The sequence below is a fragment of the Triturus cristatus genome, chromosome 5_2 (assembly GCF_964204655.1).
Source record: "Triturus cristatus chromosome 5_2, aTriCri1.1, whole genome shotgun sequence".
Classification (NCBI taxonomy): Eukaryota; Metazoa; Chordata; class Amphibia; order Caudata; family Salamandridae; genus Triturus; species Triturus cristatus.
In genome coordinates, this window is record NC_140588.1 from 701,844,997 (window position 1) to 701,865,180 (window position 20,184).

At 44.3% G+C, this 20,184-nt stretch overlaps 1 protein-coding gene across 1 annotated transcript in view; it reads left to right on the top strand.

Moving 5' to 3' along the window:
• Positions 1-20,184, top strand: part of SRPX2 (sushi repeat containing protein X-linked 2) — a 424,745-nt gene that overhangs the window by 275,340 nt on the left and 129,221 nt on the right. The window contains exon 3 of the mRNA XM_085607790.1: positions 6,971-7,054. Coding sequence (XP_085463916.1) covers positions 6,971-7,054 — 84 coding nt within the window. The remainder of the gene's footprint in view (positions 1-6,970; positions 7,055-20,184) is intronic.

A 20,184-nucleotide genomic window follows, 5' to 3' on the forward strand; every position in this document is an offset into this window, starting at 1 on the left:
CTTGACCCTGTTCCTTGTGGGAACAGTCCAGCCCGAACTGCCAAGCCAGGTCCTCCCTGGACCGGAAACAAGCATCCTAGGACCGGTTTCAGGGCATCACCCTTCATCAGCCAGGCTAGCTTGAATCCAGTGGTGAAGTGAGCACGGGACCCACGTCTGGGCATACCCTTCCCACTTAGGGTGACAAATGCAAAAGAAACAATTGATGAACAGAATGCTGGACAATGCAAACATTCACCCCCAGTCACAAGGATCTGGTTCAATCCATCATTATTTTGCTCACCACACCAGCCCAGTTTGGACCCAGCCATATGCAAATCAGTCTTGACCCTGTTCCTTGTGGGAACAGTCCAGCCCGAAATGCCAAGCCAGGTCCTCCCTGGACCGGAAACAAGCATCCTGGGACCGGTTTCAGGGCATCACCCTTCATCAGCCAGGCTAGCTTGAATCCAGTGGTGTAGTGATCACAGGACCCACGTCTGGGAATTTTGTTGTTTTTGCAGGAGCCACTCGAGTGTCAGCGGTTTCAACTGTAATGAAAGTTTCAGTTGCTGTCACCTCCAGAAAGGGACGTAGTGCTTGCTGCACTATGGTAACTTCGGCTGCACTGTCGAGCAGTCACTGCCCACATTAAATTCAGGAGCCGGGTTCTCACCGTCTGTGGCATATCTTGCTGTTAAAGCTGCAACTTTCTTTTTCTGAAACTGAGGGCGCTGACAAGGAAAATCTTCTTTTTTCCCCTTGCCGTCAGTCTGACGAGGTTGCTCACATCCTTGTTGGGTACCTCTACCTCTGCCGCGATCCTGGTGTTCCCCTCCACCGGATTGTGAGCCTGTTTCCTGTGAAGAACGATGCGAATGCTTATCAGAAACCTGAAACCTGTCAGGAGACCTAATTCTCACGCAGTCGCGCAAATCATAAGTGCGCTCAAAAGACTTGGGTGTCGGTGACGCAGCACGTGACCCATGTTTCTGTTGTTGCTTTCCCTGTTTCTTAGTTCTCCAATTCTTTTTAGTAAAGATTGGACGCTTGTCTTTCTCAGACTGAGATTTTTGTTGTGTTTGCGGTTGAGCTGGTGTCTTAGCAAAAGGCTTAACACCCAACTATTGCGCCCAATGGTAGTATAAGCCCGGGCAATAATTTTCGGTAATTTGCGTGGTCTGTCAGGCTCTGGGACAAGAGCCAAAGCATTAGCTACTTGAAAATTTACCCCATCTCTCTTAACATTAGCAAGAAGTAGATCAGCAACTACTTCGAACACCCCGACCAATCTCATCCCCAATTCAACAGCTGCTTCTGGGCCATGCTCATCTTGAACACGCTTAATCACGGAGGGGAGAACGGTCATTGAGGGAGTGCCAAAACATTGCGCATATACTGCCACGAACACCGTACCCCAATTGTTACAATCGGCCAACTCGGGAATTAAGACTTTCTGCGAACTAATAGTCCATATCCTGTGTTTCTCCACTGGAGAAGTATTCGGAAATACCGCCTCCAGCTTGACAAATTTCTCAGCAAGCCAATAAGATAAATCATCCTTAATCTGAGGACGCTTGCCCATTACCGAATTAACCATGACGGGACTGATAGTCACACCGCCAGGTCCAGATGGTTGCGCAGCAAACCCAAGTGGTCCCACCTGGACGTTGCGCATAACATATCGTACAACAGCTCTATGCACCAGTACCAAAGATGTGTGCATAACGCAGAGTTCCTCCACTCGAACTGTCAGAAACGTGGGTGTGGGGTGTACCCAGCCAAAACGGGCCAAGTGGCCCCCTCAATAGATAAAGAGCCTAAACGGATCGGAGTCACTGGGTGTGGGAGGGCGCCATTAAACCAAATATGGTGTTGCCATACCGTGAGCGGAACTTCAAGATTTGTATAGGGCCGATAAATGTGAGAAAGCGCTGAGGCAGTATAAGTATGGAACAAATCATCGTCTCCCTCCACCGCTGGAAAAGTGACCAAAGAACAAAAGACTTCAAAGTGTTGAGTCGGATCAGCTTCCACCACAAAGATAAGATTGATACCCGCGTCTGGCACTCCATACGTGTTCAAATGTCGACGGAGCGCCGCGTGACTATGCGCCGGTATATCTACTTCAGCCATGAATACAAAGTACGTATAACAACCTAATGCGTGACAGCGCAATAAAGGGTAACAACGAGAAGTAATTACCTTTTAATAATATCAAGCTTGAAAAAAACTATCAAAACATTAATATAGGAGGTTACACCATCACATCTGTTTCCGGAAACAGAAGTGAGGGTATTGTGGACAAGCACAAGCACTACTCAAGCGTCTGGCAGATAAGAACCAGACCAAACGTTGGGTGCGCCATGTTGCAGGGATTCTGCACATATACAGAACTACGCGCAGGAAACCAGGACCTCTGTGTATTGTGGTGTACCAACAACCCACCTTAGTGCCTGGAACCCCAATCCGACTAGCTATAGTGTCTCATTCGTTCTACGTACTACAGCGAAGCTACCAATGATTAAACATCCTAGAACATGTAACTCAGACTCTCTCAGTAATCGCGGGAGCAAGGACACTCTTTCGTTAACTCACTCATACTTGTCCACAACGTGAGTAATCAGAGACACAGTATAGTTTAAAATGTTTATTTTAACTAACGTGCTCTATAATGCAGTACACAAGCCAATACTAGCATCAATATGCATAAACTCAATATAGTGAGCATTGTTACAATTCCTTAAAATATAAACGGGGATCATTTTATAAAGCTTGTGGAATGAAAGGCCTACTGTGACCTGCTACCCTCCCCGTGCTAGGAACTAGTTTATAATAATTAGACCTCTGGGCCTAATCAGGGGGACCCCATACATCCAGGTTTAGATGCAAAGGTTTACATCTCCGGACAAAAGCAGCTCTTCTCTACGGAAAGGTTTTCTCCAAGTGCCTTAACATGCATGCAATGCAATATTAAAAGCAGTCGATTTTCAGTAGTGCAGCTGTGCTCGTATTGTGTCTATGTGCGTGGGACTAACCAAAGCAGATTAACAAGGGATGTTGTTTTTTGACCTTGAACAATATGTGCAGACGGAGACCACAGAGTACATCAAGAAACGTGAAAGGCAGACGGTTCTCATGTGAAAACGCACAAGCAGAGTATTTGCGAAAACAAAGTCATTTCGAAACATGTGCAAAAGCAGCAATATGGGAGCCAAGCATGTACTGACATATGCTAACTTAACAATGTCCGCAGTGAATCCCATATCCTCACTACAAAATAAATAAAACTAATTTAAAGTACACCACCACTTGAAAGCCAGAGTTTATTTAATGAATCTTTAATCTACATATACTATCTTCCTTTATGCAACTATAAGGTTCTTCTCTTTCTCCTCTACTCTTTAATCTTTACATTCGTCCCCTCATCTCCTCACTTTTGGCGCTGGGGGTCTCTGTGTATAATTACGCAGATGACCTCCAGCTCGTTTTCGATCTTTCTTCCCCTCTTGATTCTCTTCCCAAATTCTCTTCTACTCTGATCTTTATCTCCCAATGGATGAGCTTCAATCACTTGAAGCTCAACCCTGATAAAACGGAGCTTGTACTCACGGGTGGTCCCTCCAATCCTTGGTCCCCTTCCCACTGGCCCCTTTCCTTTGGTCCTCCTCCATCACCGGCTGCCTCTGTTCGGACTCTGGGTATTAAGGTTAGTCAGGATCTTTCTATGCACGCCCATATAAGTTCTGTGGTGTCTTCTTGCTTTCTTTCCCTTCGTTTAATTCGTAAGATATCAAGGTTCTTTTCTGTTGATGCCCTCAAAACTATTATCACTGCCCTCATCACGTCCCGCCTGGATTATGGGAATGGCCTGTACGTTGGCATTCCTGCCTACGAAACCCGCCGCCTTCAGGCCATCCAAAACCAGGCGGCTCGCCTTATCCTTCGTCTCCCCAAAACCTCTCACATCACGCCTGCTCTTAAATGCCTCCACTGGCTCCCCGTGTATTTCAGATCCTATTTCAAACTTGCTTGTTTTGCTTTTCAGGCTCATGCCCGTTCTGCTCCTTATTTCATTAATTCTCTTATTGCTCCCCACGCTCCTAATCGCACTCTCCGCTCCTCCTCACTTTCTCTTCTCCATGTTCCTCGATTCCGTAAATCCCGCATTGGTGGCACTCGTTTTTCAGCCCTGGCCCCCCGGTTTTGGAACAGTCTCCCTCTTTTCCTTCGTTCTATTCCTATTTACACCCACTTTCGTAAGGCCCTTAAAACTTTTCTGTTTTCCCAAGCTTTCCCTATCTAGCTCTCTGGGACTGTTCTTGTGAGTCTGGACTAGGTGTCAGCGCCAGGAAGCCGCTTGGCAGCAGTGCGCTTTAGCAAATTCCTTTTTCATTTCATTTCTCATTTCATTTCATATACCTTCCATGTACTTATGGATCTATCTTTATTACTTTTGTATCTATATATTTATTACTTTTACTTATTTATTACTTGTCTTCTAATTCAGCATATCCAATGCACTACCCTATTTTTTACCCTATACCTCTCTTTACTTTTCAGAACCTCAAAACAAGCCTTTCTATACCCTCCCTCTAAGTCTGCCCCTTCCATCTCCCTTTTACTCATACCCCTCCACCTCCCTTTTTCTCATACCACTCCACCTCCCTTTTACTCATCTCAAGCCTCCTCCTACTCCTATGAGCTCCAAAAAGAAAGTCTAAATCCTTCCATTCTATCACTCCACTATCGTTTTCAATCCAAACAACAGACTAACATATCCACCAATCAAATTAATTTCATATTTTACTATATTAATTCACCACTAACACTGTAAGGTTTCCGGAGTAACGTGCTACTCGCTGAAAAAGTGTTTTGACGCCTCGTCACGGGTAGTAAGCGCTATATAAATGCATTTCCAATACAATACAATATAAACCCTCTCTGCTAACATATGATGAGTTAAGCCTGACTAAACAAAACACGGATCTCTCCAGCAAGTGCATACTACAAGTACACAAAATAAACTGGGAATGTGCCCGATAGATTACCTAATGACATTTGAACCGGCCAGGTTGAGTTGAAAATGGCCACACCACCTGACCTGTCCTTCCAACGAGGACTTTCAGCCTTTGTGCATTCCCCCACCCCCTCCCGCTATGACCTAAATATGAAATCCTAGTTGACGGAGGAGGGGCAGGTGAAAGGTGAATGACATTGCTTCACTTCTGGGACTGGCTGTACCCATGGGGGCCGTGGTGAGAGCTGTAGGCGAGAATGGCCAAAGGCTACAACTACTCCTAGCCTCTTCACACACTGTGGGCAGTTGACAGAGGCCACCAAAAAAAGCAGCCCCCTGGTGGCACTTAAGCCCCGGCCCATCGGCCCATGCCCTCATTGGCAATCCGACCCTGCTGGTGTTGCCTCGATATCAGCTCGAGTCGGTGGAGGGCGTTGGTCGTGGTTATCTACCGCCTTGATCTTAGCACTTCACTGGCCGACAGAGTCACTCAAAGGCAGGAGAAGGGTAGTGGAAGTTACACTCTCGGCTGATTGCTGTTATGTGCTGTTTCAAACACTTGCGGTGCACTTCTGATTTCGCCATTTCTTCTTAAATAATTGATATTGTGTCATTTTAATATCATCAAATCTGTTTCTGTTTTCACTGTTGTCACTTCATTGCCATGATTTCTCTTTTTACACTGTGATTATTACTGTTATTGCTGCTATGAGCCCATGCTCTCTTTTCCACTCTCAGGTGTGCCACGTCTGCCTGTTGGGTGTTGCGCAGCATTTTAAGGGCTTTGTCGCTGCATTTCTGTGGTGTGAACTTTGCGGAGGGTTTGTTTCCTGCCAGACAGGATGTGGAAGCTGGGATTCATTCCAAGGACAGATCAGGGACATGCTCTGTGAAAATTGTAGGGAACGCGAAAGCTGAATTTTAAGTGACTGTTGACCTCGGATGGTTTTTCTTCTCCTGCTGCTGTTAAGGAGGTGGAAGTGGGAACATTCATTGAGAAATGTGCAATCAGCAGCGAGCAGCTGCAGCAGCTGGACACCATGTCGCTCCCAATGAGCATGTGAGTTTCTGTGCATGCATCAAGTACTTCCAAGCTTGCCACGTGTCTCAAGGCAAGAGCACAAAGATGGTGAATCTAAAAGCTGCCCCGGGTGCACTCACTGAGCAGCAGGTCTGGACACGGAGGCGGGTCCAACATGACGTGTCTAGACCATATCTTGGGCACACGATGAACCAGGGGAGAGATTCAGTATTCTGAGACACCTGTTCATTGTATGGGGGGGAGGGGGGGCGTGTTCAAAGGGTTAGATCATTAGCGTCAGCAGTGCTAAGGTGCCTGGGAGATGGGAACATTTGATAGTCAGCTGTGCCTAAAGCCGACTCACCTCTGTGTACCTCTGTGTACCTCTGTGTCCACAGGTGCACGTGATGGATAACATCAGAGAACTGTTCTGTTTGTATTTCCCGACTTCCTGTTTTTAAAGTGAGAGAGAAACAGGCCCTGTTACAGTAAAAATTGTATCTGTGAATATATTTTGTAAATCCTGGAAAAGCACTGTCTCCAGCAAATTTTGTTTGTGTACGCTCAAGAAAACACTGATTTTTAGAAATTGTGAAAACACTGAAAAAACGACTAAACTGAATCAAAAAATAAATATATAAACACCGAAAACAAGAAATCCAAAATCCGAATTATATGCATGCCTCGAAGAGTTTCAAGTTGGAATATCGTGATCAGTCGCTAGCCTTGCCAACCAAAATATAGATACAAAGGCCATTCTGGGGCCATTTATGGCCCTCCACTGAAAATATAGAGAGCGGGTCCTATGGTTTTTAGGGTGCGCATGCAAAATCGTGTTTAATGTTATAGTATTTTTCCTTGTACGATAAAAATGATGAACAAAAATAGGTTAGGTGAACTAAACATATAATGACAATACAAAAAACCCAATATTCTTTCTCATTCTGTAGGTTCTGGCTACTTTGCGGATGGAATTCCTAACAATGAGGTGCCTGTTGAAGAAGCTCCTTCTATGTCCTTGCTGAACTCTCACGGTAATTCAATTTGTTTTGTTATGGGATATTTGGGCATCATTGTAATATTCCTGGACAGACACGATACATATCTGTATTGAACCGGCTTTTACATGAGCTCTTGAAGTGCAAGCCTAAGCGCCCTTTGTTTACCGGCTTGGCTAAGCAGCATTAAGTATCCATCTTTTCAGCATCTGAGAATTCAGTTGTTAGAGTGATACATTTTGTGTAAATCAGGTTTTATCCTGTATGATTTGCACAGGAATGAGGGCACTGGAGATTAAAATATTTTACAGTGGCAAGGAAATGTCCATTCAGCCTAACTGAGCAGCGGGAGCATAACATAGGTCATTACCTCTGTCACCCTGACAAGACAAGCTCCCACCGCACTGAGAGATCTCTACTGGCCATGCTGAGATCTCGATGCCTTCAGAGGAGCTGCCAACACAGAGCTTCTCTGAAGGCACTGAACGTTCACTGAGAGGCCACCATGTTTTATGCAGCCGCTCAGCAAACTTTTTGTTTTCAAAAAAGGGTATGGGGGATAGGGTGCCTGCTTACATTTATCTAAATGGGGATATGCTAAAGATCTGGCATGGATGCAGCCCTCTAGGGCGACTTAGGAGATCTCTGGTCTACATAACCAATACTTGCTCAAGATTGAATGGCTTTCGTGCCATTCTCAGTTGCCTTGCTATTATTTGTTGCTTTCTTCTTTTTCTGTCTTTAATCCATCCAAAGGAGCTTTTGGGCCTCATTAATGAGGCCACTTTTTGACGTTCTGGTGGCGCAACGTGACCCGGCATATTTGCAAGGCCACTAAAGCCACTTTATGTGGCTTTTAATGGCCTTGTAGATGTGTGCCACTTTTATGCACAACACTGCGTGAAAGGAGCGTTCCATGGGTGTTGCTGTGGGTGTTCCTACACAACACCCAAGGAATCTGAAGCATTCCCAGATTTTTGAGAACTGATAACCCTGGGAATACGTCAGAATCTAACGCCACCCTAAGGGTGGTGTTAGGGAGACGCAACGAGGAGAAATGTTTTTCATTTCTCCTCGTTTTTTCCTTTTTCTATGTGTGCTGCATTCTACACGTTTTACATTGAAAAACTGTGATATTTCAAAACTTATTTTACTGCAACAAAGTATCTTTGGTTCTATCAAATAAATATATTAAAAGTAATATTTTTACAAACTATTGGTCTTTGATTTAGTCATTGAGTGTGTGTGTAATCATTGCTTATCTGTGTCTGTACAACAAACGCTTAGGTCTGCCTTCTGATAAGCCTAACAGCTCACCAACACCACCCTAAAAAAGAGCATTAGTATTATATACATTAGCCTCAGTAAAACCTCTGGGGATCCACTGGACTCTGTGCTCACTATACCTTACTTTGGTATAGTATATACAGAGCCAGCTTCCTACAACCTTCTCTACCATCAAAGATTATTTAACTAATAATGAACATGATCCCTCACAAGGCTATCTTGACTCTGCAGGCCTTCCTCAGGAACCCACAGTAATGCCCCTTTATACCAGCGACGGCCCGTATAGGGCGTGTTACCGGGGCGGTGACGTGGGGCAGAGGTGGGGCAGGGTGGGGGGTTGCAAAATGCGGCATACGGCCGATTGCAGGTAAGTTACGGAAAGAAACCGAATTTCATTGCGCGCGCAGCATCGCCAAATGCGATGCAGTGCGCGCAACAAAATTAGTTTTCTTAATTTTTTTCGTAACTTACCTGCAATCGGCCGTATGCCGCATTTTGCATTTTGTTCATGGAAAAAGAGACCTGCACACAGTTAGGGAGCCCCTGCTTCTTACAACTCATATTAGCACACCCCTGCTTGGGATCTCTGAACCACCATGTCTCTCAGCTCACACTACCAAAACAATGCCTCATGGAGCACATTCAAAACCTTCGATGAAAGCATCATTCTCAAAATACTAACAGCACTAAAAACATCAAACCACTTCAGCAACCCCCTACCAGCGAATCTCTTCAGTCAAAATGTCCCTACTCCCTCTCTGGACCAATGTAGTCCGTGCCTCACTACCCCAAGGATCGATCCCTGACTGCCTTTAAGCTGGGCAGGTTACCCCTATTTTGATAAAACCCACAGTGGATCACGCAGATCCCAAAACAATTCCAGCCAATCTCTGACATGACGACACTGGCGAAGCTCCTTGAAAAATGTGTCCATGTACAACTGTGCAACCACATTGAACAATTCAGCGTCCTAGATCAATTCCAATATGGCTTCTGCCAGTCCCACAATACTGAATCGGTGCTCACTCATATAGTTGATGATGCCCTAAAAATGTTGAATCAGAATTAATCTTGCCCTCTCATCCTCCTTGTCCTCTCATCATCCTTGGATACAGTCAAACACGACAGCCTCTTAGATCTACTTGAACGTAGGATAGGGTTATCAGGGTCCGTTCTTAACTGGTTCTTTTCTTTATTCTACAGCAGAACCCAAGGAATGAAGGTCAATATGTCCCTATCCAACTCTTCACAGGTCACACTAACGGTCCCCCAGGGGTCATCGCTCACACCTACTCTCTTTAACCTATTTCTGGAACCTTTAATTGAATTGCTGAATTCTTCCAACATCCACTATCACATGTATGCGGATGACACCCAACTTTACCTAAAAATCTTTGCCCCTGAAGATATTAGGTCTCTCAACGCATCCTTACAAAAAACACAAAACTGGCTGATCTGTAACCACCTCAAGCTAAATGCCATCAAAACAGAGGGGCCGATTCACAGAACTAATCCTAAATTTACTACTTCTGGTATTCAAGGAGGCACTTACGATTTTTGATATTCACAGAAATCACTTATGACTCCTAACTTTACGTCCGCACCCGGACCGTACTCTCTGCACCCGGACCGTACTCTCCGGCTAGGGCAGTATTCTCCGGCTCGAACCGTAATCTCTGGCTCGGTCTGGATAAAGTGTGATCAATGGGCTGGAATGTAATTTTTACAAAAAGGAAAATTAGGAATGTGTGATAAATGGTAGAGGAGGTCATGAGCAAACTTTTCTGGGTTATGATGAAGTGTCAGGCCATACCCTTTTCCCTGCCCTCCTGCTACAAACGGAAACATTGGCCTATACTGTATTCAGGGACTCTGAACATCTCCGCACCAAGCTTTGCGTTTAAACACACTTTGCGAGACTTTCTAGTACATGCCAGACCCCTGGCCAGACCGAGATCCGAGCAACGCACATTGTGGAACCACCCCCCTATCACAATACACTTTTCCTGTGGTTGGTGTGGGATCTGTCACCTCACACAGAGACATCAAAAGAGATCACACTAGACAACACACATACTTAGACACAAAGGGGCCACACAAACTGCAACACCAAAAATGGTGTATACCTTATTCATTGCCCCTGTATGCATAGGCATGACCACTACACCAGTCAAAACCAGAATTACTAAACATGCAGTGCTATCTGATGTAAATGTAGCACCACGAAGATGAGCGCTTATTTTTTGGAAACCCACCACACACATGATCTTAAAGGTAAATACCCAGTAGGACAAGCAAACTTCATTCCGCAACACAGTGGTTGAATGATGACATACCCTGGAACGAACTTCACAATCATGCCACAGGAGCTAGCATGTCTTAGTTATGGCAGGCGGCACCCCCTCCACCTCTCCGGACTTAATGCCCACATGGGCATGACAATGAGCAGCTTTTTCACTGACATGTGCACTATCTGTGGATACACAAATATGCCACATTATTGTGAACTTGGGAAGCCCACGTTCATTCTGTATCGAGGGCCTTTACCTTCTCTCCCACTCTATATTCACATTGCTAATTATTTTTTCTATTTTAAATCCTGGTTGTTATTTGAGCTACCGGACCATCTGTCTCCCTCCTGTACATTGCCAAACTAACAGCTTTCATTTTCTTTATTTAAAATCATTTTCATTAATATATGTATCTTGGTCACCTTGGCTAACCTCAGGTGAACGGCCTACACCGTTATTATTCTCCAAATTAGGCTACCAAACATCGCAGCCATTTCACGAATTGAACAGAGCAGCGCATTCTGTGATTTTCCCAATGCATGCTTGCGCATGCTGTCTCTCTCCTTTACATTGCCAAACAATTTGCGTACATTTTTCATAATTTTTCTTTAAAATATGTAACTCGGTCACTTTGGGTTTTCTCAGAAAATGGCCTATACCAATATTATTAGTCTCCCAATATGGCTGCCAAATATTGCTGCTGTGTCACTAATTAAGCAGTTAGCAGAGCACTGTGTTCTATGAATTCATGATGTCTGCTCGCCACGCACAGGTGTGTTCATCCTCCCTGCTACTCTAGCTGCATCTCATCAGAAACTCCAGCACCTGCTGTGGAGTGTGTCGCGCACCTTTGACCAATTATCGAGCAGCATGACCACATAAAAACTCTGCCCTGCCTCTGTCGGTACCTACAGATCGGCAGAGGATGGTAGGGCTCGGGTCAATAAGCGCATGGTCCACGTGAGTATTTTGTATGTAATTTATTCATCTATGCTCCTGTGCTCTATGACTTTGCCTTACAGCTTCTTTTCACCAGTTTTCCCTGCACCTAGGCACGGTCCTCTGCCCTACCTAAGGGGCACTATTACCTCTACTAATGGGTAAGTCAACATTAACCCTTACCACTGCCTAGTACTATGCATAAATGCCCAGTAAAATACCCTGGGTGATATCACATTGGCGGAAATAGTGGCATTGTTGCCAAACACCACTGCTGATGTTTTTTATATTACTACCCTTCATGTGTGTCTAACCACTAATGAACAGATTTATGTGTGTGTGTCATATGTGTTTTTAGCTGTGCACTCTGTAAAGGATGGCTATTAGCCACACCATTGACATATGCTGTACCAACGGGCAGTATCTTGCCTTAAATGTATATTTAGATGTCACCTTGCCCTTTGTGAGTCGAGTGCCTGCCACCTGCATCCATGGCGTCTCTCACTTAAGGCTGTCTTCCTGCTTTTCTTCTCAACAGTTCGGTGCAGTAGAACTGTTTATGATTGGACACCTTCACTTCACTACCCCGGTTTCCAATCAGTTGTAGGGTAGGCATACATACCTTGTCCTGATGAAATACCATTGACCCTCCAGGCATTGAGACATGAAACATGTTGATTGCATGTCACCCTTTTTGAAGCTGTCTTGGTACATCATTACCAGTGATTGCTCCCTTGTTTTTACTTTGTCATGGGGACCACTTTACTAATAAAAATCTCCCCACCCCTTAGGATATTTTAATCACCTGCACATCACCCTACACTTTAACACCCCTTCACTTGCATTTATCAATACGCTAAAGATCAAAAGAGGGGCCCGTCGGGCATTGCAGCGTCGGCCCGAAGAGGAGCATCCCAATGATGAAGCATGAAACCCTTCTGGTCTGTAAGGGCATTCAGATCTGATCACTCAAATCCTCCTGGATCCCTCTGGTCTACCTGCCAGGTCCTTCTGACAGCCTTACTCCCTCCCAATGAGGAAGGGCACCCTCCTTTTGTGCTGTATTGAGATGTACCACATTTTTCGCCTTTAATAATTGGATGCAGTTTCACCGACTAAGAAAGTAAAATCATTGGCTTTCATGTATCTCAATGGTCCATTTTAGGATACTAACTCTAGTGTTAAGATATTGTCATGGTTCAATTCTCTGGATTCTTAGGCAAAAAATTCCCAAGATATTGGTGCGAACAAAATACAAAATTTGTGGAGATTGTAGGTTCTCTCTACTGGAACCCAGATTCTGGAATGATCTTTCTCTTCATATTCAGAGGGATCCGTCCTTACTTTAATTCTGCAAATGGTTATTAGGTTAATTGCCATGTCTTAGTCTTGTTCCTCTGCAACCTCCAATGTTGCCTTTTGCCGCAAGGCAGAGTTTGGTTTATTGTGTGCATAGAGTCAATAACTAAATAACATATAAAATTGAACATGGGCATGCAAGCTTGGAATATGCCAGACAAGTCTTGAGGGCAAAGAAATTATTATATATCAGAAAAGGCCAGCATTTTATCATCTGCAACGTCTCACCTTTAGAAATACTGGGGCATGTACAAAGAAGTGGCGAAGTGAGGCGTTAGCCGTCATGGCTTAACGCCTCATTCCGCCACTTCAGAAATGCAAGGCTGCACCATATTTACAAGAATATGGTGCAGCCTTGCGTTTCTCCCTGCACTGGCGCTACAATTAGCAGCCTAGCGCCGACGCAGGCACCCTTGCACCATAGTTTAAGGGTATCTGCGTGCAGGGGAAGATTGTTTAAGTTCAGGAAGGTGTCTCTTCCTGCACATAAACAATCTTTAAATGCCGTTTTGTCACTTCTATGTGTGCCTAATGCAGTACACATTGAAGTTACAAAATTTCATTTTTTTTAAAGATTGTTTATGTGCAGCAGGGGTCACATTCCTGGACATAAACAATCCAAATCGTTTTGCTTGTTCCATGTGTGCTGCGCAAGGCAGCACACATGGAAAAAGCAAAAACGAGGAGAAATAAAGCATCTCTCCTCGTTTCGCCACGTTATGACCTGGTTTTCTCTGGTATTAATTTTGGCACTGCCTCCTATATACGCCACCGTTGTAAATAGGGGGCAGCGTCAAAATCAATGGGTGTTGTGGTGGAACACCCACCGCAACACCCACTGCCCACCCCTTTCATGCTAAGCATAGCTTGAAAGAGGGCCTTATTTACAAGGCAACGTTAAGCCACGTTAAGTGGTTGAATGCTGCCTTTTAAATAAGGCGAGGCTTAACGCCACAGGAATGTCGAAAAAGTGACGTTCCCATGGCGATAGGAGCTTGATACCTGCTTGTACATATGGCCCACTGTGTCTACAGCACTCCAGTACTTATTGTCAACTGAGTCTACAAAATGTACAGTTAAAATTGAAGATCAAACGTCTCATGCATCTCAATTTGTGTACACCACTCATGGCAAGTCACCGGCAACCATTAGACTCTGAGAACGGTTATGATCTTCCCTCTTATTGGAAGGGCAAGATGTTGAGTCCTGAGTTGAGAGACAGCTATACCATTACGTTGGACCACTTAGCCCAGGGCTCCACCCACACTGGAAAACCTGGGGGAAGGGAGAGGAAAAGCTGGAAAAAGAGGTTGCTTGTACCACTGATAACTGAACCTAACAGGTCAGACACCAGCTCTATTCTAAAATTAGGAAAGTGTAAATTAGAGGATGGAGTTTAAATAATGAAGAAGGAACTGTTCTTGCTTCAGCGCAGGGTCTCCGTCTTATTTCTGTTCAGTCAAGAGGAGGGCAACCAGACGCAGTACTGCCTTCTCTGGATCCTGCGTATTTTCATGGGGTAAATACGCCACTCTGTTCTGACAAACTTGTGACGAAGGGCTTATGTTAATACTGAAGATGGTGGTACCCTTTGATAATGTTAGCTAAGGCTACTTTTACATTTTTAGTTCAGCCTTTTAAAATGGTGCAAATGGTCACTCTGTACGGTACTGTTCTGTGAATAAACAATGTGATATTACACCTTTTCTACAATTGTTTCAGTCTTGTTAATATCGAAAGACACTCATAGTTTTTCTCTTGATAATTAAGTGTTATGCAATGCTTTGATATCTTTGATATCTGCTCTAAAAATTAAATGAACTGAAGACTGCTCCAGATATGGCAAAAGTCACTAGGATCTAATATTGATACTTACTCAGAGCTCTGGTTTTATTGGGACTTTCTAAGAGCTCTGCTTTTAATAACCTCACTGAGAGCTCTGATCTGCTAACACCTGGTACTAAGGTTCTTGCTAAAAATCCTGAGTCCAAAGATGTCTGTTGTTAGTTAATCACAGAAGCTCTCAGACTACTGTCCATTTTTTAGATATTTCATATCCAGCACAATCCTGGCTCCAACAAACAACATAGCACTTTACTGGGAACCGTCTCATTAGACCAAGAGCTTCTTCGACATGGAGTTCTGTGTGCAGACTTTGTGTACATGGGTTCATTATATGACAGGATCCCAGAAACCAGAAAGTGATGATGGAGGGTTGAATTGGACTCCTGTTTGTAACTCTGAAATATAAATTGTATTTTTACCTATTTGCAAGGCGACGAAGTAATGTGTTCCACATTCTTGGTCAAGTGCTAAAGGCATAAATGGGAGCAGAGTCTTGAGGATCAAAAATAATATAGTTATTTTTCCCCGTTTATCCAATATCACAATGAGCATGGATAGAGATTTTAGACAGCTTTCCGGTTCAGAAAAGATAGGGTTATTCCACATGAGCATAGGTTACGGCATTTTGCCATCCTAGTCTCCCTAAAGATCGCAAATAAATAAACAGGGATCATCACGTGGAGCACTCAGAATAGTGCCCGGGCTGAGCAAAGCCAGCCTGTCGTGTGCAAGGTTGGCACTTTGTCAATGGTGGGACTGCTGCCTATCGACTGTGTAAGGTTGTCACTTTGTGAATGCTAGGACTGCAGGCCAAGCAAGACCTGGAGAGCGCTGAACCCAGCCTGACTCATACCAACACTGGAGGCTTCCCATCTTCCCACCCATGTAATGAAATCTCAGTGAATTGAATGTAATAAATGTACATTCATTAGTTTGTGAACATCTTTGTTGAAAATATGCTATGTATTATTTTTCATTAAATGTAGTAATATGCAGTCACTTAATATTTATTGTGCGTACAGTGGTGGCTGGTGACATTTGAAAGTGGTGGGGCGTAAAAAAAGGGTCTAAATGTGTTTTGTGTCATAGCGAGCCTGATTGACTAAAGGGGAACTGCAGGACCCTCACGCCAAGGAAATTTTGAAGAACAAAAAAAAAAGGCCCAAAGGATGCAGGTTAAACCACATTTCAGAAAGCAAGAATATTTATAAAAGTAGGTAGGATATGTAGACTTGAAATAATTAAACACATTTAAAACTGTCCCATATCGTGCTTCATTCCTGCTTGCACCCGTGCCATCCATTTAGCCTGACTGCATTATTTTAAAAGAAAAGGGAACATTGGCGTTAGCCGCCTGACCTTATTGCCAAAGAAAGATGAACTATATGTCACCTCAGGTCTCCATTAGGGCCAAAGATTGGGTGGCGAAAACAGTGACCAAGTCTCCATAACCACACTCTCTCAGATGCATTGAATTAGTTATATAGCGCCACTCATACCAGTGCAGGGTGTCTGAGCACTTTGCATCACATGCATATTACACACAGACATTCAATCATACATGTGTAAATCACTGTGTAGGAAATGTTACGTAAGCCAAAGGACTAAAAGTGTAGGAGTCACATGTCATCCATACTGGTAGGCAGCATAGTTTAAGAGTGCTTGGTGTGGAGAAGCACAAACTCAGAGTCGAAAAAGAAACAGCATAGTTGGGAGTTTTCTTTAATAATAAGAATCCATTTCTAGCCAAATTAACCCTTTTTGCAACATTGATCAATGTTCTGTACTTTGCAGCGTGTATGCAGTTCTAGGATGAAAGTTAATACCTCACTATTCTATATTAGGACTAAGGACTTTAAATTATACATTGCAAGTAACCTGCTGATCTGTTTACATCTGTAATCTACATGGTACACGTTCTCTGCAGCAGGCATATTAACCCTCTGCACTAACTTCACCTAAGTCAAAACCACAACTATACAAAATGCTGATCTCTCTCTCCAGGAAGATAATTAATCACACGATATTCTCAGAGAAGAAAAGGTCTATTGGTGTGTGTATGAGGTGACGTAGACGCCTTCACGCGCGCACCGCTCCTCGGCTGCAGCCTTTTCCATCCGCCAATACAAGCGACACAACTTCCACACAGAGCTGAAATTCTGAGAAATGAACCTTTGTTTCCATCAGAAGAACGCGCCATCACTCTGGCAGTTTTTTCCAAAAAGCTTCCATTTACAATTCTTTGTTATCGAAACGGAATGGCTTGATGAGAATTAGAAGCAATGGCGGCACGAGTTATCTTGACATTTATGTGAGGCCTGGTAATTGCGGGGTGAAAGAAACGCTGCAGCAGGTGCTTCAAAGGCATAATAAACTTTCAAACACGGCGCCCCCAGGATTCCAGCACCCGGTGCGGTGGCACCGATCGCACCGCCCTAAAGCCGGCCCTGACTGGCATTGATACGGCACCGGAGGGTCTAAAATAGTAATGAATGTACATAACTATTTTAGGCCTAAGGAGGGCCTAAAATAGTTTTGTACATTCATAACTTCACAGTAACGGCCGGCATGATGGGGGTGGGGGTCGTCACGGGGGTGGAGGCGGGTGGGAAAGAATATTATAAAACTTACCATCCTCGTCCTGCAACATCTTCTGGATGCGTTCCAACTCCCGCTCCGTCCTGCAACACCGCAGCTTCTGGATGCGTCCAAACTGCCGCTCCCGCCGTCCTGAAGCTCTCGTCGTCATGTCGTCATGAATGAAAGGCAGCCTCCCTCCCTCCGCTCTGCCAATCACAACGCTGAGGCGCAGTAGAGAGCGCCCCAGCCGGGACCATTTTCGCTATGTAGAGTGGGCGCCGTGGGCGGTGCTGCTCGAGGGCATGGGGGGAGTGGCTTGCCCAGTGTTGTGCATACGGACTGTTTGATCGGCCCCAGGGCCGGCCAAACAGTCCCTATGCACAACACTGGGCAAGCCACTCCCCCCTGCCCTCAAGCAGGACCGCCCACCCCCGATCAGGCACTTCTGCTTTCTCGCAGTGCGAGAAGGCAGAAACATAAATGGTAGTTATTACCATTTATGTTTCTGCCTTCTCGCACTGCGAGAAAGCAGGGGGGCGGCGCCCAAACGCCCGTATGGAGGAGCCGCCACTGTGTGCGTACAGGTTTTTGCTGAAAAAGCAGATTTTGAAAAGCGTGTTGGTAATTTTTCCTAAGAAAATACTACAGTCAAAGCACTAAAAGTGTGCTGAGATTATGTGCACTTTAGTCTTGGCACTATATAACAACTAGGGCCCTCATTCTAATGGGGTCGCTAATCCAGAATCAAGCGCAAATGATCGCTCTCACCTGAATTACAATTAGCCCCGGGGTGCAGATTACACACATCAGAGGTTTTCGTCTTTACATTCTTGGCCACATAAAATCTGTCACAAATCATGTCGGCAAATGGAGGCCTTCAAGGCATTGGATTGGGACAAACAAACTGAATGCCTGCCACGCTGACAAACATATAACCTAGTTCTGTCAAGTTTAAATTGGTGGATGGATATCATGGGGTCCTCCACTGGTCGCATAGTGGGAATAAGTATAGAGCTCATTGCTACCTACAATGTGTTTGTGCACTATACAAGAATGGGCTCAATAAGAAAATAACTCCTAACGACAGGTAGATACACCGTGGATTAATATATATAAGCAAATATATTGCTTGTGCGGCCCAGTTAGTTAACTTCTGGGGGGTTTCTTTGATTGTTTTATAAGTGTTGGTAATGTCAAAAACATGGCATAATAATTAGAGTTCATTGAATATGTTGCAAATGAAGGTGCAATTATAGGATACAGACTGAGATAATGTCTTCTTATACTCTGACAAGGCAACTTTATAAATTTCATTGAAATTGTATTCCTTGACCTACTTTGTACATTTATAAGCTGTTTCTGTAAAGGACATCTAATGTATCCAAAGAAGGACTGATAACAAAACAATAAAATTATTAAAAAAAAAAAAAAAGATGTCGTCAAATAGCACATATGCTTTGTTTCCACACTTTAGAAATTAGAATGACATGTGTTATTATTGTGCTATCCACTGATGCGCTGGTGTGGCGGCTCGCCCCTACACTGCCAAACATTTAATCAGGCCCTAAGTCTCCATGTGCCTTAAAGCTGCAAAGACAGTCACCAGTACACATGCAGCTATGACACCTCTGTGTGCTGCAACCCAAGAGATCGTCTCTCCCTTGGTGCACTTGTGTACACAGCCTCATTAGCCTCAGTATGGAACCTACTTCTGCACACACAATCATCTTTTGGAGTGTGAGTATGAAACAAGATGCTCACAATCCTCACTATGCACCTATCCCAGGGTCAGTATTGTGTTTTTGTGCTTCTTTGATCAGACTCCAACAAGCTTTTGTAAACAATCACCACAGGTGTTTACTTGCTCTTTGGTGCACATATATGACATCTATAAGCCACTTTGTGCAATCAGTTTCAGGTTGCAAGCTCATCCTTATTGTTAGACCTGGCATCCTTAGCATGGTTTTGCCTGACGTTTTGCCTCCTGACTGCCTATTTTACTGACTTTAGGATTCTGGGCACTTTGCCACTGCTAACCGGTGCTAAAGGGCATGTGCTCTGTACTCTAAACATGGTACCATTGGCTTAGCCACAATTGGCATATTTAATTTACATGTAAGTTCCTAATAAAGTGCAGTGTATGTGCCCAGGGCCTCTAAATTAAATGCTACCAGTGGGCATGCAGCAATGATTGTGCCACCCACTAATTAGCCCTTTAACCATGTCTCAGGCCTGCCATTGCAGAGCCTGTGTGTGCGTTTAAAAACTGCGATTTCAACCTGGCAAGTTAACCTACTTGCCAGGCCCCATCCTTCCCTTTTATTCTATGTAAGTAACCCCTAAGGTGGGCTCTAGATAGCCCCATGGGTATGGTTCAGTGTATTTAAAAAGTTGGACATGTACTTTTGAGTTATATGTGTCCTGGTAGTGAAAAACTGCTAAATTTATTTTTCACTACTGCAAGGCCTATCTCTCTCATAGGTTAACATGGGGATTGCCTTAGAATATCTTTTAAGTGTAATTCCCCATGGGAAGCCGATAGGAAATTGGAGTTTGGTGTCTCTGGACTTACAATTTAAAAACACATATTTTAGTAAAGTTGTTTTTTAAAATGCAGGTCTGAAAAAACCCCTTTTAGAAAGTTGGCATTTCCTTACTTTAACCATTCTGCGCCTCTGCCTGTCTCTGAATACACGTCTGGGTTAGGGTGACAGCTTGGCTTTGTGCATTCTGTCTAGCCAGACACACAAAGGGAGCTGGGGTGAGACATTTGCATCCTAATGGGCCATCACCAGGCTTATGGGCCTTCCTGAGGTAGATTGGGAAAATGGAGTTGCCACTTGCACCTGAATAGGTATGTGCCTG